This window comes from Tursiops truncatus, chromosome 4 (genome assembly GCF_011762595.2).
Source record: "Tursiops truncatus isolate mTurTru1 chromosome 4, mTurTru1.mat.Y, whole genome shotgun sequence".
In the NCBI taxonomy this organism is placed as follows: Eukaryota; Metazoa; Chordata; class Mammalia; order Artiodactyla; family Delphinidae; genus Tursiops; species Tursiops truncatus.
Genome location: NC_047037.1, coordinates 76,341,346 through 76,367,359, shown reverse-complemented (window position 1 = coordinate 76,367,359; position 26,014 = coordinate 76,341,346). Strand labels below are relative to the sequence as shown.

Below are 26,014 nucleotides of genomic sequence, written 5' to 3'. Positions count from 1 at the left end.
AGTTACTAACATTTTGGCCTTCCTCCCTAACATAATGCTGTGGGTAAATTAGGCTTTTTCTGGAAATGCCATCCCTATCAGAAGTGATCATTTTTTTTTAAACATTGGAGTTTTTTTAATATATTAATTTACTATTTATTTATTTTTGGCTGCATCGGGTCTTCGCTGCTGCGCGCGGGCTTTCTCTAGTTGTGGCGAGTGGGGGCTACTCTTCGTGTGGTGCGTGGGCTTCTCATTGTGGTGGCTTCTCTTGTGGAGCACGGGCTCTAGGCGCGTGGGCTTCAGTAGTTGTGGCTCGCAGGCTCTAGAGCGCAGGCTCAGAAGTTGTGGTGCACGGGCTTAGTTGCTCCACAGCATGTGGGATCTTCCCGGATCAGGGCTCAAACCCGTGTCCCCTGCATTGGCAGGTGGATTCTTAACCACTGCGCCACCAGGGAAGTCCCAGAAGTGATCACTTTTTGACTATTTTCTTTACTCTGCAGTGTTCATGCTCAACTATTTTTTTTAAAAGAAACAATTAAGGCTTACCTAAAAGGTTAAGTATAGACAGAAATCATGAGTATCCTAAGTGATCTCTGATGTATTTGATTAGATCATCCATCTCCAGGCGGAATATTTTTTTCTTGATTTGAAATGAGACCACACGTTTGACTAATCTCCCAGCTTCCAAGTTATTCCTGGACGGTCAAATAGGTGGTGTGGCACAGAAGCACAGTCTACTGCAGTAGCACTGGGTACATTATTGCTGTTTCCCAAACTGGTATCTTTGGAGCACAACCTGAAAGAGACTGACTGAACAGTCATTTGAAACCCACTCTTTACTCCCCATTCCTGGTTCCTTGCTTTGGGGGCTGCGGGGGGGGGTCGGGGGGGAGAGCGGGGACGGAATGGAACTTTAACACTTCCTAGCATGCTATATAATTACTTTCTATTGTTTGTCTCCCCTCACTACATGTAAGCTTTTTCAGAGCAGGTATTTTTTTTCTGTTTTGTTCACTGATGTGTTAGCAGTGGCTAATAGTGCCTAGAATTTGGATTTGGAAGGTACTGAAATACGGGGTTGGCCAAAAATTTCGTTTGGGTTTTCCCATAACGTCTTACAGAAAACACAAATTTTTTGTCTAACCCAATACTTGTTAAGAATTTGCAAATGGATTATCATCAGTGTTTCCTCTATGGTTATCTTCTGTTCTGCTGAGGAAGGGCCAAACTCATCTCAACTTTTGCACCTTCTGTTTCTTCTCTTTTTGGCTAAATCCTACCTATCCTTCAAGCAACAAAATCAACGAATTGTTTTAAGGCAGCGATTACATGCAAAACACTGTTTCAGCAGGCAAATCAACTTTCAAAAGCAATGCACCATCCCTTTCTTAAAAGTTGGAGGCTTAGGGCTTCCCTGGTGGTGCAGTGGTTGAGAGTCCGCCTGCCGATGCAGGGGATGCGGGTTCGTGCCCCGGTCCGGGAGGATCCCACATGTCGCGGAGCGGCTGGGCCCGTGAGCCATGGCCACTGAGCCTGCGCGTCCGGAGCCTGTGCCCCACAACGGGAGAGGCCACAACAGTGAGAGGCCGGCGTAACGCAAAAAAAAGTTGAAGGCTTAAAATGCCATTCATCACAACTAAACATACTATTATTCATTTATACTAAAAGTCACTCCATACTATCATAATTGCACATTTTCATAATATGGTACATTGGAATGAGTCAAGCATCCTGCTAAAATTGGATTTTCTAGATAATACTTTAGCAGACGTGAAATTCTGGAAAGGCTCTTATGAATCCTTTCCAAGGATTCTGTTTCTGAATTCCCTGTTGAGCATCTTTGTTCAGTTTTATTTTTATCCTCACATGTATCCTTTCAATTCACTCATCCATCCAAAAATTATTAAACATCGACTTTCTGTCATGCACCATTCATTAATAGGTAAGTCCTACAGAAAATCTTTTTCACTGCTGGCACTAGGAAATTTTTTTGTTGAAAAGACATTATAATCTTAACAAAAGTAGGTCTTGTCTATCAATATCCCCAACAACTACAACAGTATCTGAGCCACAGTAGATGCTCAAAAGCTTTTTTTGAAAGAATGGTGAGCACTTTATACATTTATTGCTCACTTCCAAGTGCACCACCTGATAAGAGTCAACATACTGAACACACAAGCCTATCCACAACCCCACTGGGTCAATCCAACTGTGCCAGAGCCAGGAAGCTTCTGTTTAAATCGTGGTAAGCAGAGTCCTAGAATGACTCTCCAAAATGTCCCACCCTAATCCCTCAGACTGTGAATATGAGACATTACATCTGTGATGTCACATTGCCCAGCAAAAGGGATTTGCAGGTATGATTAAAGTTGTAATCAGTTGACTCGAGGTAATAAAAAGGAAGATTATTATGGTAAAACTAATATAAACACACAAACCCTTTAAAAGCAGTCTGTCTATAGCAGAAAAGGAAGTCAGACTCCAAGAATGAGGATTCAATGCACTGTTGCTAGCTTGAAAAGGGAGGGGACCATGGTGTCAAGAAATATGGGTGGCTTTCAGGGAGCTTAGAGTGGCCCATGACAGGCAGCAAGGAAACAGGGACTTCTCTTCTTACAACCGAAAGGATCTGAATGAGCCTGGAAGCAGATTCTTCCCCTGGAGACTCCAGACAAGAGCCCAGTCTGGGCCACAACTTGATTTCAGCCTGTGAGACCCCAGGCAGAGAACTCAGTCAAGGCTTCCTAGCCTTCTGACCTACAGAACTCTAAAATAATAAACAGGGGTGAATTTAAGCTGCTAAACTTGTTAAGCAGCAACAGAAAACGAATACAATCATCCTGTACTAGAATACCATTATGCAAGCCCTCCTCTACTTTTCCATTTTCTGAATTTGTTTTACTTTGCTTTCCTTTTCATGGTCCACGGAAACATTATCCAGGAAAATATTTCCACCCAACATTAGTTTTTGCATATGAAAACGAGCTAAGTTAAGGTACTAAGAGAATTTCTTTGGACAGTATCCAGCCTATATTACTGCCCTTTAACTTAAGAGCAATAAACCTAAAGAGATAAAACTATCAATGACCAAAAAGGTCTATGCTCATGCCAATAAATTTGTAAAATTCAAAAAGGTACAATATAAATCAAATCAGATATTGAAATTGTATTTAAATTCTCTTACAAGAACTTACTGCCTCAACTCGGAAAACAATCAAATAATTATGTACACTGAGTCAGAAAATTATTTTAATAGTTACAAAATATCTTTTTTTGTTTGTTTTTTTTGTTTTTTTTTTACAGAATCAGTATAAAATAGCAGTTGATTTCTCCATAATTATCAGAATTATTTATACTTGAGGTCTTGGGTAAGTGGGGCTGAAATCAACAAAAGGTCTTGGACTGTTGGCTCAGAAATCTTCCTGGGAAGCCCACCATGTTGATGTCTGTCATGCTTAACTCTTAAGAGATGACCCGGTCCTTTTTTAAAAAAAGTATCTTTTTATTCATTCTTTGGAGGCTTGAAGTGAATTCGGCAGCGTTCATTAAACACCTAAGATATGTGAACAGAAACAAAGGTCACTGAGTCATCCTGTATAAATCAGGCCTGGAATTCAATTAAATTTGGCATGGGTCAGGTGGATATAACCTTTTCTTGTCCCAGGTCAACAGGTTTAGGAAACAGAGGTGTTTCCTCACTGGTTCAAACTGACTTACTAGGTGCTAAGAGCTAAGAAGGCCTTGATATTCATTTATATGATAATTTTAATATTTTAATAAAATTTAAATTATTCAAGGAAAAAATCATCACAAGCTAGCTTATTTGGTAAACTAACAAATATGCTAGTTCCATATTCTGGACATATTTTGGACAGTTAGACAAAAATATCTAAATTACCTTTAAGATAAAGCTTTTTAAAAATCCTTTTATAATGAAGATTTTATTTAGATATCTGTCATGCTTTTCTAAATGAGTGCCAGATCCTTCTTACATGGAGATATACTTGAAGGGAGTCCAGTCTTTTGCTAAACTGTATAAATTTATATAATGTTTTGTTCTATTTATCTTGCTTCCTAAAAACTAAACAAATAACATATCATAATGTTAAAAGAACATTCTATTATTACGTGTCATGTGGGACTATGTCAAATAACAATTTTGGTACATCCATTCAATGGGATATAAGCAAGGATAAAAAATAAGGAAGCTCTTCATGTTCTGATTTGAAAAGATCTCCAAGATATATTAAGGGAAAAAAACAAAGTGTAGACAATATACTTCCATTTGTCTGATAAAGGGGGAAAATGTGTGTGCTTTCAAGGAGCAAACACCTTATCACATAGGTGGAAAGGGCAGAAATAAGAAATCTTGGCAAAGAGGATAGGATAAAGAAATGTGATAAAGCAAAAGAAATCGATTTGTATTTCGCAGTTTATTCATGGCTCTGCAAGTTGGTACACTCCAGTTTTTTTTTTTTTTGCAGTACGCGGGCCTCTCACTGTTGTGGCCTTTCCCGTTGTGGAGCACAGGCTCCGGATGCGCAGGCTCAGCGGCCATGGCTCACGGGCCCAGCCGCTCCGCGGCGTGTGGGATCTTCCCGGACTGGGGCACGAACCCGCATCCCCTGCATCGGCAGGTGGACTCTCAACCACTGCGCCACCGGGGAAGCCCAGTACACTCCAGTTTTTGGTTCAGTTAGCCTCCCTCTGGATCCAGCCCCATTCCATTGGTTAATTTCAAAGGGTAAAACAGAATCTTCAGTTCATTCTTTCAGATTTAATAGATTTTGCCCTTTGGAAATCTTTGAAGTTTTAGAGAGGACATGCAGACATACTTTTTCAGAAAACTAAAGCAGGAATTTTGTAATTTTTTAAAAAAGTTTTATTGGATTATAGTTGCTTTACAAAGTTGTGTTAATTTCTACTGTACAGCAAAGTGAATCAGCTGTACATATACATACATCCCCTCTTTTTTGGATTTCCTTCCCATTTAGGTCACCACAGAGCACTGAATAGAGTTCCCTGTGCTATACAGTATGTTCTCATTAGTTATCTATTTTATACATAGTATCAATAGTGTAGAATTTTGTGATTTTTAACTACATGTAAAGTCCTGGGATCCTGGTCCCCCAATCTAATTCCTAATTAGAACCACGTAGGTGGTAATAAGGAGCATGTGAATCTAGGAGCCATAAAAAGCCCTATTATCAAATACCAGTAAAACTACATACAAACAAAGTTTCACGATCAGATATGTTAGAAAACAAACAAATGTGAAGGATAATGATATGAAAATTTATGGAAAGTAACTGAGCTCAGAAAAGCTAACTTGAACAAATAACCTGGTTGAAGGTTCTAAGTTAACAACTAATAACTCTAAATATCAAATAGCCCATAATTAGTATTAGGAAACATACAGAATGTCTCCAATTCTGTTCCCATGACGATCATGCAATTCTACCATATGACTGTAAAGCTACTTTTTGTAAGATGGCTCTAACTTGGATTCTAACCACAACCTGCACCCGCCCCCCAAAAAAGTTAAAGCCTTCAATTGCTTGTAAATGAAGGATCTTTATTATTCTTAAGTGCCCAAGGCCCTCTTTGCCTCCCCCCTCCCTTGGTTTCCCTTTGCTAGTTCTGCTTCCCTTCCTAGTTCTCTCCAAGAACCAACATTATTTTATACCTTCCAGCTCCTGTCATTTACCACTTCTTCAACATTCAGTTCTGACTGCATCCATTTCAACTGCAAGAAAGGAAAACAAAATGAAGTTACGAAAATTTAAATTAAAGAACTAAAACCAAACTCTATGTTTTCCTAACAAAACCAGCTGCTGCTCCTGCATTCCTTATTAATGGTAATACTTAGGCCAGATTTCAAAACCTTCTTTGACATAGCTGTTCTCCTCATATTTAATCAGTTGCTATATCTTATAAAGCCGTAGTTCTCAAGCTTTGCTGCATATTATTATCACCTTGAGAGCTTTTAAAAAAAAATCTCAAATGTCCAGGTAGTTCACAGAAGGAAAACAAATGGCCAATAAACCTATTTTTAAAATGTACCATTTTATTCATGTATAAAGAAATGTAAATTAAGCCATAATATGACAAAAAAAATTTTAATACAAGAAATCTGATGTCTGATAAAACCTAGTATTAGTGAGGGCATGGAGAAAGATACACTCACATATATTTTTAGTAGGAGTACAAATTGTTTCAACTTCTATGGAGAGCAATTTGGTAAGACTTACCAAAAATGTAAATTCACATGTCCTTTAACTCAATAACTCCAGTTCTAGTTATTGATCCTACCATATAGATTTGCAAAGATAGCACAGACGAACAAAAAAAAGGACAAGGAGGTGGCAACCTGATTTGAATAAAAGAAAAAAGAAACAGGAAGAAAAACAGAGAAGAAGAATATATAAAGCTCAAGTAATTGAGAAAGGGATGAGTTTTCCATACCTTAACCGTACAGCCAGAGGTGTGAGGCTAAAAATGCTAGTCTTTCTAACTTTCTTTTTAACTGCCAACCTAATCACTCCATCAAAAACGTAGCCAATTCTATTGCCAGGTCCAGATGGCAGGCCCATCATACTCCTAGTCGCCTCTGGTCAGAGAGACCTGAAAGGAAAGAAGCTAACCAATTCCAGGAGAACCTGAAAATATTCAGGAAAATTAGGAGAAAAAAAGCAGTACAGGTTGAGGCAGCCAAGAGGTTAAAAGCAGGATGATTTCTTCAGGCCAAAGTCAAGACCCAGGCCAGGAGATTTGGGAACAAAATGCCAGAGGGATTCTGGGCAACCATGAGTTAGGCACCCAGACCAAAGAACCTAACCATAAATTAGGAGTACAGCTCAGGCAGGAGGTTTGAGAAATATGCATATAACACTAATAAGACTGGATATGGTACTGATCCAACGCTCCTTGTAAACTCCCTTCGTAGACTCAAAACTGCTGTCAGAATATGGGCCAGTATATAGGATTGAAACCATGAACAAGGGGAAGGACTGCATTTCTAATGTGCTGTGGAGTAGTAACAAGCCTGAGGAAGCCCGCCTGCTTACATCACAGCAACCTTGGTTTCAGATTTTAATCAGTTATATCGACCCAGAAATCATTAAAGCTTCACTGCTGTCAGAGCCTGGACTTTCTGCCAAAGAAGTAACAACTTTAAAGAACAGTGTTACAACAGACCACTAAGACAGTATTCATAATTGCTCTCAAATATTAAAGGGATGTTTGTGTAGAAATGGGTTTAGACTTATCCAGAGGGAAGATTAAGGAACAGTAATTACATGCTACAAGGAGACAGATTTTCACACTAAGTAAGAAAATCTCTGAACAATTACAACTGTCCAAAAAGAGAATGCACTGCCACATAAGACTGTATATCCCCCCAACCCCCTTAATACTGGTTAAACAAAAGGTGGAAACCACTGGTTGGGGGGGATATTGTAAAGAGGATTAATATAACAAATATGGAGTCCCAGCGACTCAAAAAGGAAAGAAACTGCTACTTCATTATCAGTCAATATGCAAGCTCTTACATATATTATACAATTCAATCCTCACCAAAAAAAGAAAATATAAGAAGTTACTATGTATCAATTCCATTTTACAAACTGAAAATCAGAAGTTTCAGAACAATTAATTTACAAGGTTACAAAACCTCCAAATGGTAGGTGGGATTATTTCTTTAGAGCTGTCTGCCTTTAAAATCCATGTTTTTTCTATTCTTGAACACCGCAGATATTACAGCCAGCTTCTAATGCAATTTCAGTGCCAACAACAAAATGCTACCTTTGAGATGGTTGGTTTTTTTTTTTTTAATAAATTTATTTATTTTATTTATTTATTTTTGGCTGTGTTGGGTCTTCATTGACACGGGCTTAGTTGCTCCACGGCATGTGGGATCTTCCCGGACCAGGGCTCGAACCTGAGTTCCCTGCATTGGCAGGCGGATTCTTAACCCCTGCACCACCAGGGAAGTCCCGAGATGGTTGTTTTTGAGGCTCTGGGTCTTAAACAGGTAAACTTCGTCTCAAAGCTACTAAGAGGTGACAGCAGGTATATAGTTCCAGCAAGGAATGTGCTTTTTCTGAGGTAAGGATTCAGGTAAAGAACTGGGAACTTTCAGACGGGCATCACTGTATGTAAATAAATTGTTCACTAAAGTAATCAGAATTTGACTCTTAGTCACAACTTAAGGTAAAAACACTGACTGAATTTAGAGTAAGATGAGATGGGTTATAAAGTCCCAGTTCTACCATGTACTACCTTGTGACTCTGGGGATGTCAGTATCTCTAAGTCTGTTTCCATATATAGAAAATGAAGAGGTAGAGCTGGAACATCTCCAAGAGCTGTCTCTTTCTGATTCTATAATCTCCATAGCAAACTTGAAAAAGAAAGTCAAGTTTCCTTATTTGCTTAAATACTACTACTCATGGTTAACTTCTACTCTAGTCCTATGCAATATCACAGGCCAGAAAACTACCTTTCGTTAACTCACTGGCTGGTTTCTAAAACTCCTCCTTGCAGTGATTGTGCTGGGCTCTAAAGGCAAATGGGCAGAACAGAGGGCAGACAAAATTGTGTGACACATCACTCACAAACACTCACACTGGTTTTTGAACTTTGCACTCTGCTAACAAGAGTCACTCTATTCTTTGTCTGACTTAATTTGCAAATAATCATTTTTCAGTTTCTGATTTAACAGCCCTGCCCTGCACTTTCCTTTGTCAATACTTCAAGAGCCTGTTAAAATACAAAATCCAAAAATACTAGATCTTAACCAGCTTTCTATAATTTATCTATGAGCCTTCATCAACATGGAGGGTAGGCTAAGATGACCATTATAGCCTAAGTTCACTGTCTGAAGAACCCACCACTGGCTGATGAATGAGCAGGTGTGGAACACAGGGCTGAAGCAGTTGTCATGAACAAAGAGAACAGCAAAGACAGTGGATGAATCCTGTATCCAGTGAAACACACTGCATCAACTGGATGACTAAGAAAGTGCACACCTGTGTGCAGCAAAAGAACAAAGGCTTGAGAGAGACAGCAAGATCCCTTTTTCAAAGTTTGGCTACATCTACTAAACAAAGAGCAAACTTCACAAGTTGTTCAGTATCAAAACATGATTCCATATCACACTGGATTTTCAGTCACCTGACATGTAAGGATCAGTAAGTCACCTATTACACCATCTTAAAATACAGACATGATTTTGATAATTATACAGTGGTCATGTAAGAAAAAGCCCTTGTTCTTAGGAAATAACCAACATATGTAGGGGTAAAGGAGTATAATGTGCCCAGCGTATTTTCAAAATGGTAAAGGAAAAAAAATGTGTATGGGGGAGGGGGAGGAAGACAGGGAAAGAGGGAGGGAAGGATGGAGGGGGAAAGAAGAGTAGAGAGAATGAACTGTAAAGCAGGTGGAGCAAAATGTAAATAGGTGAATATAGGTAAAGGGTATATGGGACTTCCTTGTACTGTTCATGCAACTTTTCTGTAAGTTTGAAATTGTATCAGAATAAAAAGTTACCCCTGAAGGCCCCCTCCCACCCCCACCCTCCTCAAAAGACAGCAATGCAGTCCACAAAATAAAATATGGCATACATTTCAACTGTTTTCTTGACGTGTCACATTTAAGGGCTATAAAGAAATAGCTCTGCTTCATTAACTCTACTCTGAGGTCCACACCCCATCTACATGACGGCTGACTTTGGGAAAATAAAGCTTGCTCTGACATAGAACTCAGTGGACACTTGGTGTTCTCCTAAAAGGGAAAATGGCAGGCATGGGAGATGAAGTGGAAACAAAGGAGAGTCTGAAAAGAGTCAAAGACCCCTACCACCCTCTCCACAGCAAAGAAATAAACATAATGAGGCTCTGGTGGCCCTGGTTATATTTAAATAGTACTATACTTTTACGGCGGAAGGGGGTAATATCCTGAAGTTAAATATCTATATTACATTTCAGCAGATTTCTACAGCTGAAACCAGAGGTAAATATTTTCAAAATGTAAATATATTTAAAAAACGTTTCTTCTCAAGTCAAGCTTCAAAACATAGATACAGATGTGATTGCCCTAGATTTTTCGATGTGGTGTTGGTCTATATTAATCCTTGTATCTTTGTGGAATATGTAAAGGAATGGAAATAACATGATTACATGCTTCTTTTAGCTAAAACTTGCTACACTCCACACGTTCATGAAATGCACATTAATTTACCAATTAGTATTGAAATGTAATAAAATAAAGTCCATTAAAAATGAAGTACTAATCTCCTGATCATTTGGTTTTAAGTAATAACCATCTCTTACTCTGAGTTTTTCATATTAAAAACTGGCTTTATTTTGAAGGCTAAGTTTGGAAACCTTGCCTCAGAAATGTAAACCCTGTTCAACTTACCTTTGTCTGTTCTTTTCTAAGTTGCTTTAATAATGTTAAATTGTCCAAATTCTTTTCTCTCTCTTCTCGGAGCTGTTTTACTACTGATGAGGTCTGAGCTATACAGTTTTTTATGACTCGGTCCCTACTGGCATGAGCCGCCATCAACTAAAAGAACAAAAGAAGGAAATGAGAAAAAAAAAATCACACCAATTTGTCACATTTCAGTGTTTTAAAAAAACTTTTTTAGGCTACAGAAATGTAATACTTTCTAAAACAGTTTTTAAAAACTGAATCTGTGGAAGAGAAGATTGTGCTGAATGAGCCCGCTCAAAGGCAGCAGCTGTGAGGGTGAAAGTGAAGAGGTTGGGCCGTCCTCTTCCTCACTAAGCTCCCAGGCCTTCCTGCTCCTCTTCCTGCACTCCTTGCGCTGTGCTTTGATTCATCTCAGTCTCCTCCCTGCACTCCTTTCTCTCCCATTCTTGTACCTGTGTGTTCCTCTACCCTACACCCACCCTCACACACCTTCTGGGCCACTTCCTATTGCTGTTCTCTTTTTGTTCTTTCATTGTTTTTTTCAGCCTCATGTTGTCAACAGTGCCAAAAATTATAAAGTAAGTGATATAGAGAAGCTCTTAGTTACAATAAAGAAAAACAAAGAATGCTACATTTACCTATGTCAGACAGAACCCTTTTCAAGATTTTAAACTTTAAGTACTAACAAGGAAAAATTGTACATGAAGTGGAGGTCACCGATTCCATCAATTGTGTGTGCTGACGGAGAGTAAAGGATGCCCAACAGAGCAATTATCAGCCTTCATCTTAATGTAACAAATCCAATACAATAATTTGCATCTATTTTCTGCCTTGTTTCATTAATTATGATAGTCATGTTTCAATTCAAACATACTCCCATGATCATAGCCAAATTCTGAAGATACCCCAAAAACTTGGGGTGGAGGCAGAGCAAAATACTAAAATAATGTGCAATCGTCATTATAATTAATGGTGCATAGTAACAGTAGTTCACCTCCAACTAAAATTTAAGTGTTGGCTTGCTCCATTTAATCACGTTATATCATTCCTTCTCCCCTCTGAAGGGGGAATATCCCAATGCTATGCTAGTGATGGCTGTATAGAAATAACCCATTATATATATTTTATATAAAATATGGGACTAACAACCATTCTATAAGCATTCCTCATAAGTTATTTGAAATACAGCTCTTAAATGGTCATATTGGGACCCCGTGGTTGAGAACTACTGGTCTAATACACGCCAGGAAAGAATAAACCTTTATATTTCTAGAGGGGAATACTAAAAGTGCATTAGTTAAAAGTTGTACCCATGTGAAGGGAGGGAATTTCATAACAGACGTTAATCCCACCTATAGTATATTTCTCTAATAAGCTAATTTTTTTCAGTGTAACATTTAGGGTTCACAAGGACAGCCTCAAGGCCCATATTTATTAGCTAATATGCTGCTTCTGTTACAGGCTTCAGTTTCTTCTTTTGGAAAATTATGGATTATGAGTAAATAATCACTAATATCCTTTCCACCTCTAAAATTTAGAGGCAACATGACTCAGTACATTGCTCAGATACCAGATGCTATTTAATTACTTTGGTATTTTGTCTAACCCCCCAGCAATTAGTGAAACAGCATTAGTACTAACTAGGAGTCTATCACAATATTCTCATTTTTCTATCTGCATTTTAAAATCAATTTCAAATTTTGTACATTTTATTAAAACGTTCAGTATCTTTCTTTTGGTCTCTCTCCACACAGTTTCCTTCCTTGGCTGGGCTTTCCTCCATTATTCCCCTTGTTAGCTTGGCCCCTTACCTGTGGATACACTTCTAGATGCAGACTACCCTCCTACCCTCACCTGCTTACATTTCCTTCAGATTAGCCCCACTGTGAACCCACTCCTATGTGAACAGGAATTACTGGGCAAATCACCTTTTACTCAGTATTATCAATTATTGTGGTCTATTTTCATGACCATCCTTCAATAAAATTCAAAACTAACAGCATATGCAAGAGGAATATGCATGGACTTCTTTCTGTACATATATGTCAAAGAAATGAGGACGCTTGATAACTAGTAACAGATGGGGTGACATAAGCCTACTAGAGAAAAAATAACATGAACCCAGGCTTATTAGCTCATTAGTATCAGATGCTTGAGGATTTGGTCATAAGAGAATTATTTCTGATACCTAAAGTGCTTATAAAGGAACTGAGATAAAATTAAGAAACTCAGTAAAGTAAAACTTTGGTTAGAGGAGAAAAATCCTGAACTATAACCATATCATAACCATACTTCCTTTGATCTGGGGTAAGCAATTCTGAAATGAAGACGCTTGGGGTGGGGCAGGAGAATGATTCAAAACTAGTCTAAAGCGGGTATATCTAGCACTTCCCAGTTTTATTTTACCACAACTTTGAGAACTTCTTTTAGTCTGAAATTTTCACCTACTACCTTTTAATCATTATTTTAAAATAATGTTTTTTGCCTTTAAGGGAAACAGAATGTCATTTTCCTGATTATAGTTTTTTGGTGTTTTTCTTTCTAGAACAAAGGTTGATTCTAAATTTCCCAAACATCATTTTAGAATCCTAACAACGACCCTTAGTTTAACTATCATTAAAAGCAAAACACTTAAATATTGTGAATCAGTATGTTGTACACCTGAAACTTATATAATATTGTACATCAACTATACCTCAATTGCAAAAAAAGTTAGTAAGTTTTTGTCACGGCATTTTTTGTGTGTTTTAAATCTTCCTCCAGAACTTCTGACAAAAGGATGTAAGAAGCATATTTTTTAAACATAGTCCAAAAGTTCATTATATTAAAGAGATAGCTTTAAGAATTACTCTAAATCAATCATTATGACACTGGTAACAGTTCTGCATTTGTAAAGCACTGTTCCAAGTTCATAGACTCCTTAACTGTTCAGTATTGATTTTTACGTTTACCTTGAAACTGAACAATAAAGGAAAACTTCATATATTGAGGGAATATGCTCTAATTAGGGAATCTTACTGAAATTATTTCATTTTTACTAAGATTATACTTTTAAAATTTGGAATTTCTAAAATCAAAATTCTAAATTTCTAAATTCTAAAATAACTGCTTATCTTCTCCTATGAAGAAGTATTCTCCTATGAAGAAGTATTATCATTAGATAATTTGTATTATCTATAATAAGTATTATCATTAGAGTGCGCAAATATTCCTTCATCGACTATAAAAGGAAGGGTCAGGGACTAAGGACAGTCAGGGTGACCGTAAACAACTTGGACATGTCACAGAGTTCCACTTCTTAACTGAGACAATATCTAACGGAACTCAGTGGTACTTGTTAGCATGGGTACTCTATTGCAGGCTCGACCCCTGGAACAGAGCTACTTGATAAATAATCCTTTACATACATTCATGTTGCTGGATCCCTCTAGAATACAGATGAAGAAAAACCCAAACACATAGACAAGAATATCTAAAACAGAAAGGTTCCAAATTTAGCATGCCAGTTTATCCTGGTTCAACAAAGGAATAAGAAATAATAACAACAATAAGAGAAGCAGCAAGCATTTATATGTAAAACATTTAGTACAGTAAGCACTTTATATTAACTCATTTAATCCTCTAACAATTGACCGGATACTTTTCTGATACTATTTTACAAATAAGGAAACTGACTCAGAGGTTATTTCAAGGTCACCCAGCTAGGAAGTAGCAGAGGTGAGATTTAATCTAGATCTGGAATCCATGTTGTTAATCGCTATGCTATAAACCTCTAGGTTAATAAAAAGATTCTAAATGGAAACAATTGAATAGATTATAGAGATTATATATATATGGGTAGTGAGGTGGATCACTAAAGCCATTACAAACTTCTACCAATAGTTCTTTAGACAGAGCTACCCAAAGAAACTAAGTGAACTGTCAAACAACCTCATAATAAATTAGGCCTTGGACCCATGCTCTCTACTCCCAATACTGAAGTCTACTCCTTAAAGCCCCCATCCCTACAATTTTATGAAGCCACAAGAATTACCTGACCACTCAACAAAGTAACATACTTTCACATAAAAGCAGAAAAAAAATCAGCAGTTAATGCTTTGAATTTAAGTGATATGAATAAGTTTATCCAAAACTGATTTTTTTTTCATTATTGAGAAATTGACTTTAGATTTTAAGTAATACAGTAATCTTCTGGTAGAGCCTAAAAAAGCAAATGCCATATATCAGCTTCCAAATTAATGAAAAAAATATAAGTAAGCTATAAAAAATGCTCAGCTACATCGTTATTTCCTTTCACTTTTAGAAATTAAAAAAGAGAAATAAAGAGGATCTTTAAGAGGCAATGAAAAAATATATACTTGAGAAACCGAAGCCTCAGAAAAGGACAATTTATCTGTGGCTTTTCCTTCTCTCCTGCCAAATGCTTCTTTTCCCTTTCCTGATGAGTCAGGGAAGATAGAAGATATATTGATAAAAAGTGTGAAGGGTTTTAATTCTTCCTTAAATCAGGTGTCTAGCTTCTTAAGATTGATTCATTCAAAGACCCTGCTCCTGTTTCACTGTTTTATTGTACTTGACTGTTTCACTTTCTCCTTCATTCCTTGAAGCATAAGCTTTCCTAAGTTAAAGGCTGCTCAGGAGGGGGTCAAAAAAAGGCTGCTTTCATTCCTTAGAACTGTCTCTTCCCAGACTTGTACTTAAGATCACACATTTTCTTTAGTTTGTAGAAACCAGATCAAAACTTATATATACCCTCAGGTGTGGGCAAGAAAACATGAAGATTCCATTCTTGTATCCACAGTTTAATTATGTCAATTGTTTTCTTATTTTGCCTACAGAGAAAGGCATAAAGGAAGCACAAAAGAAAAGACTCAAAAGATACACTTACAGACTCATAAAGTTGTTTACAGGTTTGGCTGGCATCAATTTTCCCTGCAAAGGAAGCTGTTGGAACCGTAGTGTTTAATTCATGTACTATTCTGTCATCAATCGTCCTCATCACCTTGAGTAATTCCTATATATATTTAAAATAAAAGAATAGTAACTTGAATGGAAAGTTAAGTGGTTAAAAAAAGACCATTTAAGCAAAACTAAATAAATAAATAAAGCTCTTGGATATGTTACAACCCTGTGAATTAGGAGTGGGGAAACCACACTATATATAGTGCAACCACAGAAAAATCTTTTTTACAAGAATGAGAGGTAGGTTATGTAATAGTAATTCTAACAATTGGCACAACTCTTTCCTTGGTCCCACTGTGATCATCTTAAGTGTAAACATGGTTTCATTCATTTGTAAACCCCATGTTCCGGCACGGGGCTTAGCAAACACTGTGTTCTTTCCATCTCCAGCATACAGCCAATAAAGGATTCTACTGAATTTGATTACCCCAACTTGTCCAAAACAACCCAGCATCATTGCTTGCTCTGTTCCCTCTTTGTCTATCATTCTAAAATGTGGTGCTAGACAGAAATTTTCTAGAAAGATACACAAGAAACTATCAGCAGTGATTAACGTGCAGATGTTAATCTATATCCTTTCAAGCTTTTTTTCCTTTCAGGCTTTTTCTTAGTTTTTTACTACGATTGTGTATTATTTTTGTAACAAAAATAAAGTATACTGCTAGAAAAGAAATCAAATCTCTTTGTGGCTTTCTTGTTCATAGAACAAGTAGTTTTACCTTTTCTCAGTTACCCAAGTTCACATTTCCCAAGGATCTCTCTCCTCTAAAAGAGGCTCCAACTCTCAAAACCCAATCAAAATAAAAATAATACCAAAAGGGCAGGGATCTTAGAAAGACCCTGATGAGTATACCAACACAGCATAGTCCCTTCTCCCCACATTTTGATTAGGGTACTTCTTTTCACTTGTCACTAGACAAAGGCTGGGCATCAGCTACCTTCTGTCTGCAGATGATATAAACTCTAGAAAAGGTTTCTAGTAGTATACCCCTTTCTTTCTCTTTTAATCCACCCTTACCTCACCCTGGCCCCACAAAACAAAACAAAACACAATCACAGAAAAATCATTAAGAAAACAGAAGTGTATAATACTAGGACTATACTTAATGAAAACATCCAGGAAGTTAACATTTAATATTAATGTGTATTAAAAGCATCTTTGCTTGATCCTCTACTTCGTTCAACATATGAACCTATTTCTTTGACAAACTTAAATCCATCACTGAAATCAGCTTCTTCATTCCTTTCATCCATTTTTTTTTGGTCATATTAAAAATGACAGATTTTGGGCTTCCCTGGTGGTGCAGTGGTTGAGAGTCCGCCTGCCGATGCAGGGGACACCGGTTCGTGCCCTGGTCCGGGAAGATCCCACATGCCACGGAGCGGCTGGGCCCGTGAGCCATGGCTGCTGCGACTGTGCATCTGGAGCCTGTGCTCCGCAACGGGAGAGGCCACAGCAGTGAGAGGCCCGCGTACCACAAAAAAAAAAAAAAAAAAAAAAAAAAAAAAAAGACAGATTTTAATCTGAAAATTGGCAGGAGTGTGATTTGCATACATTATTTAATCACATGATTGTGAATTAGTTATAGTTACCGTTCTTTTTTATTGAATTATAGTTGATTTACAATATTATATTAATTTCAAACATACAATGTAATGATTCAGTATTTTTATAGATTATACTAAATTTAAAGTTATTAAAAAAATATTGGCTATATTCCCTATGCTGTATCATCCATTTGTTAAAATAAACTTTTATTATGATTAAAGTATTACACAATCATTTTGGAAAATTTAGGAAAAAATTTAAAGAAAATAGAATCATCCATATTTTTAAATTAATTTTTATTGGAGTATGGTTGCTTTACAATGTTGTGTTCAGTTTTTTCTATACATATCTGCAAATATTTTTATCAAATTGAGGTACTGTATAACATTTAAAAGTTTTTACTTTATGGAATTATGAGCATTCTGCCCTTGTTACCTTGAAGACATTTTTAATAGGTGCATAAATATTCTGTTCTGTAGAGGTATCACAACTTATTTGACCATTTCCCTCATAATTAACAGCTAGGCGTTTCCAATTATAATAACCATTTAGGCCATTCAGTCTGTCTGCAGCCTAGATTCTATTCCTACCAGGCTATTAGTCTTTAATTAGTAATTTAATGCCCTTTTCTAGAACCCAATCTAGAAGCAAAACAGCTTGTAGAAGGCTCATAATTTAGACTAATAAAAACAGGCAAACATCAGATCTAAAACCAACTTCACTATCTTATCCCCTCTTCTTGTATCTTTCTATTTTTGTCAATAGTATCAAGATTCTCTGTAAACTGGAATTCTTAGGGGATAATCTTAACATATTCACTAAGCAACCACAATTTTAAATAATGTTTTATGTACAGTAGAGAATATATAATGTCAGTAAGTGGCAAATTTCAAACAAACAGCGTCAGTACTATTTAGAGTCAAAAAATAGGTAAGTAGCAAACAGGGACCTTCCTTGCCAACTTTACCTCCTACAACTTGCCTATTAAAACAAAACCAAAAAAAAACCTTTAAAATCCCTCTTGTCTTTCCCTCTCTCTAAATCGAACTGATCCTGAGGCCAAGGTTTACATTATACCTTTTAGATAAAGCTTTCCTTGACTGAGAGTCCTCAGCAATCTTTCTTCTTTAAACATATGCAGCAATTAGAGAGACCACAGAGTTGATTCATTAACTCACTCTTCATTCAAAAAATACTTACTAATGTCTAATGGTTAGGCACCATTCTAAACACCAGGGCTATAATGGTGAATAAAATAGAAAAGGCCCTTGCTCTTATGGAGCAAAATTCTCAGAGGGGGAGAGAGACAATAAACAAGTACCCCAATAAATGAGATAATTTCAGTACTGAAAAGTACTACAAAAAAGAAAACTGGTAATGGGATGAAGAATGACTAGGTGGGGCTGAGGGGCTAATACTTTAGATAGGGAGATCAAGGAAGGCCTCTCCAGGACATAACATTTGAGCTGAGATCTGAGTGATATAAATAAGCCAACTAAAAGGACATCTGGGGGAACAAGTCAAAAATTAAGAGGCAAGAACAAACTTGGGGATGTTTGAAGAACTAAAGGCGGCAAGTGGGCTGGAAGTGAATAAGGGAAAGAGTGGTATTAGGTGAGATCAGATTTGAGGAGAAAATAAAGGACAGTAGAGACAACAGAAACAATTAAGGGTTTTTTCCTAAAGGAAACAGGGTTTTAGGCAAGGGAATGATATAACGATTAATTTTTTAAAAGATAACTTCGACTGCTATGTGGAGAATGGAAACAGGGTGATCATTCAGCAGACTACTCTGGTGGTCTAGGCAAGAGACAAAGAGGTAGCAGTGGAATCAGGGAGAAGAAGTTGGATTCAGGATATATTTTGAAGAGAGAGCTGATAGGACTTGCTGATGAATTGGTGTTGGGGGATAAGAAAAGAAAACAGAATGACGCTTAGGATTGAGACCTGAGCAACCGAATGGATGGTAAGAGTCATTAATTAATGGTGGGGAGAGACTGGGAGAGGAAAAGATTTGGAAGGAGTGGGAAGATCAAGATCCTATTCTGACTCAGAGGATATTTTACATTTAGGATTATTGTTAATTGTTTGCGACACTGGTATTGTTTAAAATTGTAATCTTTTAGAAATAAAGACTGAAATATTTACAGAACAAAAGATCTACCTGGGATGTGCTTCAAAATAATCTGGTTAGGATGGGGAAAATGGTAGTATATAAATGAAACAAGAGTGGCCATGAACTGATTGTTGGAACTGAAAGATGAGTACACAGGGATTCATGGTACTCTCTCTCCTTTTGTAAAATTTGAAATTTTGCATAATAAAAAGTTTTTTTAAAAAATTCTGTTTTGGACATGTGAAGTTTGAGATGCCTGTTAGATATGAGTAAAAAAATTAAGCAGAAAGTTGAATATACCAGTCTGACACTGAACTGGGCTGAATTTATATTAACAAATTTTATTTATTTATTTATGCATGCATGCATGCTGCACGGCTTGCGGGATCTTAGTTCCCTGACCAGGGATTGAACCTGGACCCTCAGCAGTGAGAGCTTGGAGTCCTAACAACTGGACTGCCAGGGAATTCCCCAAATTAATGTTTTTAAAGCCATGAAACAAGAAGAGATCACTGAGGGAGACTGTAGGGAATAAAGGGGGTTAATGATCAAGAAGGAACTCTAGCATCTAAAACTACAGGAGAAAGACTGAGATGTCACAGAAGTCAGAAGAAGAAAGGTTTCAAGAAGGAAACGGTCAACTGTGTTGAATGTTACTAGGAAGTCAATAAAGATGTGGACAGAAATTAACTTTTTAGATTTAGCAGGATGGAAACTATGGGTGATTTCACAAGAGTCATTTAAATAGAGTGTTTAATGGACTGAAAAGTTAATGTGGCTTAAGTACAGAGAATAAGAGAAAGCATGGTGTAAAATGAGGTCCACCATTACAGATCATGTTATAGGATTTTAGTCTTTTTCCTGAAAGCAATAGGGAACCAATGAAGTGGTTAAATACAGTGGAGTTACATGATCTGATTTGTATTCTGAAATGATTGCCTAAGTTAAAGAATTAAAGTGTGGAAAATGGATTAGAGAGAAACAAGAGTAGATGCAAAGAGGTTAGTTAGAAGACTGATGCAGGTGAAAGGTTTTATCATTTCCTAGAGTTTTGATTTACTTTGAACTTTAACTAGTTTTGAATCTGATCATTAGCAATACAGCCAATTTTCCCTCCAATAAAACAATCTGGACATACTGTTAAGTTCCTTACAGCAATGGGAATTTACTGGCATTAACTAGGTAATAAATCAAACAATTTCAGTCTTACAAATGTGAATTTTCAAGTATATGTGTTCTCTGTGTGCTAAAGAATCATCAATATATGATCTAGAGCTTGGCTTTTAATATGAAAGTCACCAGCTATCTATATAACCTCTATCCAATCTAACCTCTAAATAAAATGAGGTTATTTTAATCAAAATTGTTCAATTGCACGAGCTACATTTCAAGTGCTCAAGAGCCACATACTGCTAGTGGCTACCATATTGGACAGCACAAGTTTCCACCATCACAGAAAGCTCTACTGGACAGTGTTGAATTCAAGATAATATAATGACAAACTGATAGTGCACTTGTTCAGGAATTGCTGAGAACTGTAAGCTACTTTTAACTATCACAGAAAAGATACTAGGAAAGCTAAAGATAAGGGGGGAAAAGGGGTAAGGCTCAGGAAGGAATTTCTTTCAAAATTGCAAAAGGAGAAGGAAAAGAACTATAAACTACCTCACTAGGCACAAATATCTTTACAGTACAAAAGGTGCCAGAGCTCTTAAGGCAACTCCAAGGGGGTCTAGAGAAAAGCTTGGGTATCCTCACAGACTGAGAGCAGATGAAGGTTAATACAGGCACATAAGTGCTGCCATTAAACTATACGTATCATTCATAAGGAATTACTAACTACCTACCTGATACTTTGTTCCAATGGCATACCCTCTCTCTCACAAATTCACCAAGAAAATATAAAGAAGACACCACTGAGCAGATAGCATACAACAAACTGGAACACAAGTCCACAGAGATAATACAGAAATATACACAGTTCAGTGGCTCTCTGAAGACTACATCTTTGTACAGGAGCTGGAACCCTAATCAGCTTTGTACAGGAGCTGGAACCCTAATCAGCTGGAACCCTAATCAGCTTCAAAGAACAGCAGAAGATAACTCTCCAAACTTTGTAGTGCCTCCAGCTTCTCCTTTCTTTCTCCTCAAAACAACAAGAAATTCTGATATATCATGAATTTTTAACTTTAGGCTAACCCTTTAAAGTTATTCAGGCACTTACCTTGGAATTGCATTTTATGTATTACCTTTAACTGTGGGGTGAAAATCTCACCCTCTTGGAAGGCAATTTCAGTACTGAAGGACTGACCATATCTAGCAGCAGGGAGGGGTGGAGAAAATTTTCTACTGCCCCTGCAATTATACTATATTCCTAAGGTTACTCCTTAGATAAATTCTTTTTATTATTTTGGGAAGCTTTTAGAGTACACGGGGGGGTGGTAAAAGGTCTATTACTTGACAGTAAAATTAAAATGTACTCCACAGAATGATCTGAAATTTCTTAACCTTTCTTCTCCTCACTCTCTGCCTGAAGGTACCCAGAAGTAGATCCCATTCAATGGTTCTCTTTCTGGCTCCTCAAACTCCATTTTCATAACAATGCTCACACTGTGCTTCCCCCAAGCCAAAAATACAGACTTGCCTACAACTGCCAGAGTCCTGTGCGGTCCTCTGCACTCCCAGGCAAGGGAACAGGGAGCAGCTAGGTATGCTGCAAAAGATACCATCACTGATGCTAGAAAATAGTCTATTTAGTCTGTACCTAATTACCAAACAACTCAGAATCAATTGTGTGTAAATAAATAAATATTCTTACCAGAAATACCAAGACTTAAACATTCTAGGAATACTTAGTTGATTTTGCTCAGGTGATATATGAACTGGGTCTCAGATAGAGTCAGGAAGAAGGGATTTCAGGGTGTTAAGTGGAAAAAAGCACACAGAAATGACAAAACATCATGTGTTCAGGGAAAAGTAGGCCTATGTGGCTGGACAGCAGAGTTCAAATGTACATTGGAAGTGGCAGGGGTTGGGGAGAGAGAAGTATGTATGAATACGGGCAGTGGTGAGAGTTAACTAAGCAGAGGCACTTTGGGATTGGATTTTAAAAGGACTTGTATGTCATGTTAAGTAGTTTAGACTTAGTCGTATAATCCTGAAATTAGATGCATGGTTCAGATCCTAAAATTTAGAAGATAACGGTATGAAGCCATAGCATTTTGAAAGGGAGATATATTAGAGAAAGGAATGACTGAAGATAAGAGCTACAGCAAAGCTAACTGCAAAAATGATAGGGCGCTAACAAAGACTGTGGGTGTGGTAATAAATCTTCCTAAAACATTTTTGATCAATTCACCGCCTCTGCTCACTGACTCCCTAACCTCACACTTGGCATTCAAGGCCTTTCATAACCTGGTTCCAATCTTTTGTGTAATCCCAATGTGCTCCTGTGCAAATTCTGAATTCCAGCAATTTGCTACTTCCCCCCCCCAATATATAAAACTTTCTGCCTATATACTATTCCTTCTACCTAGAATTCCCCTGGTTCTGTCTACCTCTGGTACAACTCAATTCCCATCTACTGACTTAATTCTCTCTGAACTGTTACAGCATTGTGTTCATATTCTAAATATCCTCTACACGTTTTATATCTCTGCTTGAGTTACTTGTTTTATATCCTGCCCACTCAGTCTCTCCAAGTGCCTGATACCTAGCAGGTTTCTGTTATGGACTGAACAGTGTCCCCCCTTGGCCCCCCTCTTGCCCCCAATTTCGTATGTTGAAGCCCTAACACCCAGTGTGACTGTTTTTGGAGACAGGGCCTTTAGGGAGGTAATTAAGGTTAAATGAGGTCATAAGGGTGGGACACTAATCCCATAGAACTGGTGTCATTGTAAGAGGAAGAGACACCAGAGATCTCTCTCCCTCTGTGTGCACACAGAGGTCATATGAGGATACAGTGATGAGGTAGCAACTTACTTTGAAATGCATCAAAAATTAAAAATAAAAAAGGTGGATTGACGGATAGATTGAGGGATGGTATGTGATTTAGTAAATATAGTGAATCACTGTAGAATCTACACAGTGGGTACATGAGTATTCATTGTAAAATTCTTTGAACTTTCTACAGTGTTTCAACATCTTCATAATAAAATTCTGGGGAAAAAGTAACTAAATCTTTATAATAAAAAGTACACAATTTTCTGTTTCTCTTCCACAGTATTCAGTGCAGTGCTTTTCACATATAAGGTACCTACATACAAAATGTAACGGTTTCACAGCTCTAAAAAACATAAACTTTGATTAATAATTTGTGAGTGTGCCAGTTAACTACAGTTTATAATTTTACAAAATTCATTTAAATGAAAATGTTATACTAAAATTTTATTTTCAGATATATATTTTTTTTTACATTTGTATGCCTCTGAAGCAGTAAGGGCAAATGTTCTTATACTCATTCACAATGAGGTTAAATGATATGCCAAGGCCAGCTCTGGAAAACCTGATCTTCTGACTTTTAACCCAGGGTATTCTCCATTATAAACCACACATTTGGAAAAGTCCTAGAGAAACAATCTAAAAACTTCTCCAGGTTTCACTAATGAGATTCATTTTATGACTTTTTAATTTACATTATCTCTGTGAATAAAATGGTTCTGCAAGACAGTTTAGCTTTTGCCCACTTACAACATCTCATCTGAACTTCCAAAAGAAAATGAAAGTGTTCTTTAAGCACTGTTGAATGTTTCAACAACTCAAAGAGATCCTTTGAAATTTGATTTTAGAGATTTAAATAATTATAGAGATGGAAGGCATTTTAAATGTTATTTAACATAATCTTATTTTACAGATTCAAAAGTTAATTATGGAAGGGGTCAGGTGATTAGCTCAAGGTCCCAAAGCTGTTAATGGCAGAAGTAGTACTAGAACCCAGAACAACCAACTCCCTAACCAGGGTTCTTTCAGATAAACTTTAAGGCTATCATAGCTCAATTATCTGAGCTCATTAACCCAAGTTAAATCACAGGACTAACGTGACAAGACCAAGGCCACAAATGGGCTGGTTAACCTTAGAATCCAACAGTCTTTTTTCTACCTTATTTAAGATTTTTACAAATATTTGTATTTGTTAGGCACTTTGATCACATTTGAAGTCTGCTGCTGTTGTGCTGATCTAATCTGCGCAGCTGAAGTGGTGAAAAGGGTGTATATAATGCTGGAAAGACTCCACAGAAACTTCTTTGACCAAATGATGTTTGTCAAATAATTCAATCTGTTGAGATTATCTTCAAGAATATCACTCCCTAAAAACGGATGCAAGCACACAGCTTACTACAGAGGTCAGTGATACGTGAAATGATTTTTCATTATCTTTAGTTAAAAATACATTTTTCATTATTTTTAAATTCCACACTCTTATCAAGACAGCAGCACTTATGCTTACATTGGAACAGATAACTTTCATTAAAACTTCGTCAAAATCCAGACCCCCTGTTCTTTAATTCGTGGGTTAATAATCAGCCCTAGACCTCTGGTGTTTGAATATATAAAAGACATAACCTTTTTCTTAAATGTTACATTTTCTCTAATGGTTGGGAAGGCAGAGAACCAGCGCAGGTACTAGGATTAATCGACCCTTCAAACCTCCAAACGTTCTGACCCATCAAAATAGTGAAACTCGTACAATTTTTTTTGTTTTATCAAGTAAATAAGCTTTCCTTCACTTTCTTCTCTCCTATAAATACTCAGCTTTAAACAGGAGGGGAATGACAGAGACTAAGAACTGAGTTCAGAGAATGGCTAAATGGTTGTTGCAATCCTTACCCACCCGGCCGGACTCGGCTTTGCCACCGAGGAACCACTGGAGTTTCTGGGTGCAGTTACTCAAGGCCTGGGAGAGCCATGACCCCAAGGCAGCAGCCTCGCTCCCTAAGGCCAAGCCCGCGCCCCTGTGACCTCCAATGTCTCGAAAACGGAGTTTTGAAATATCCGCTTTTGCCACAACTGGTCCGCACTCCCTCCCAGGCCAGAATAGGGAACAGGGTCCGGGGACAAAAGGAAGGTCACGCCTGCCGCGTGAGGAAAACCCCGTCACCTGGAACTCGGCGAACTCCTCACAGTTCACACCGCCACTGGGCGCCGCCATATTGGACACACACGAGGCCCCCGCCGCGAGCCAATCATCGCGAAGCAAAGGTGTCCGCGGCACCGCCTAACAAAAAATATTGAGAGGAATCTCAGCAAGAAAGCTGAGCTCAAGGTTTGTCTTTTCCCCTTAGCCTCGCCCACATGTAAACGCGTAATGCTGCTATCCTTCTTTTCACTCCTGTGCTTTTAACATGTCCTCCTGGAACTGGCCCAGGTGCATAGATCGAAGAATGTCAGAACTTGAAGGGATCGTTTTACTCCAATCCCATTTACTTAACAAAAGGGGAAACAGTTTCCTGGTCGCACCAACAAGGTGGTTCGAGAAGGAACTCTCAAGTAGAAGTGAGGTTTTTCTTAACCCTCCCGTCCCGACCCTTGATCAGAGGGGCTTTTGTTAAGAATTTGCGCCCACCAAGAAATGTCAAGAAAAGACATTGATGGCAGTGGGGGTTAAGGTTTGAATAAGGTGTTTAGGTGTGGAAATAATAAAATGTTTAGTTTTATAAAAATAGGCAAATAGAAACCAACATAGGAAGCATACATGTGAATTTCTCAGGTAGCCTGAGAGATACTCCCTAAAGCCAACCAAGAGATGAAGGCCACTGGTCACTAAGAACCCAATTACGCAGTTTTGAAAAAGGCATGTACACATTCATTGAAAATACTGAAAAAAGTGTACTGAAATACTGATTTATCTAGGCAGTGTGATTTCGGGGTCTACAGGTCACAAAAGTCCTACTTAGTAAGCATATTACTTTTCTTCCTTTTTGTTTTTTTTGGTACGCGGGCCTCTCACTGTTGTGGCTTCTCCCATTGCGGA

At 37.6% G+C, this 26,014-nt stretch overlaps 1 protein-coding gene across 3 annotated transcripts; it reads right to left on the bottom strand.

Annotated features, from left to right (window-relative positions):
• Positions 1–3,213: 3,213 nt before the first annotated feature.
• MIX23 (mitochondrial matrix import factor 23) lies at positions 3,214–25,268 on the bottom strand. 3 transcript variants are annotated; one of them, XM_019922371.3, is made up of 6 exons: positions 25,142–25,268; positions 24,143–24,350; positions 15,306–15,431; positions 10,403–10,549; positions 5,669–5,728; positions 3,214–3,535 (listed from the first exon to the last, which is right to left on the bottom strand). In XM_019922371.3, exons 3-6 carry the CDS (start codon positions 15,414–15,416, stop codon positions 3,485–3,487), a joined length of 369 nt encoding a protein of 122 aa, XP_019777930.1. In that variant the 5' UTR covers positions 15,417–15,431; positions 24,143–24,350; positions 25,142–25,268; the 3' UTR covers positions 3,214–3,484. The 3 variants fall into 3 exon arrangements, with proteins under 3 accessions (XP_019777930.1, XP_019777931.1, XP_004315195.1); XM_019922372.3 differs by having other exon boundaries at positions 24,193–24,350; positions 25,142–25,258; XM_004315147.4 differs by lacking the exon at positions 24,143–24,350 and having other exon boundaries at positions 25,142–25,262.
• Positions 25,269–26,014: the final 746 nt, after the last annotated feature.

Coding starts and splice junctions, on each gene's coding strand:
- MIX23 (XM_004315147.4), bottom strand. CDS start 25,192: ATGGCGGCGCCCAGTGGCGGTGTGAACTGTGAGGAGTTCGCCGAGTTC. Junction 15,432..25,141: donor AGGAGTTCGCCGAGTTCCAG/GTGACGGGGTTT, acceptor AAATATATATAG/GAATTACTCAAGGTGATGAG. Junction 5,729..10,402: donor TTAGAAAAGAACAGACAAAG/GTAAGTTGAACA, acceptor CCTTTCTTGCAG/TTGAAATGGATGCAGTCAGA.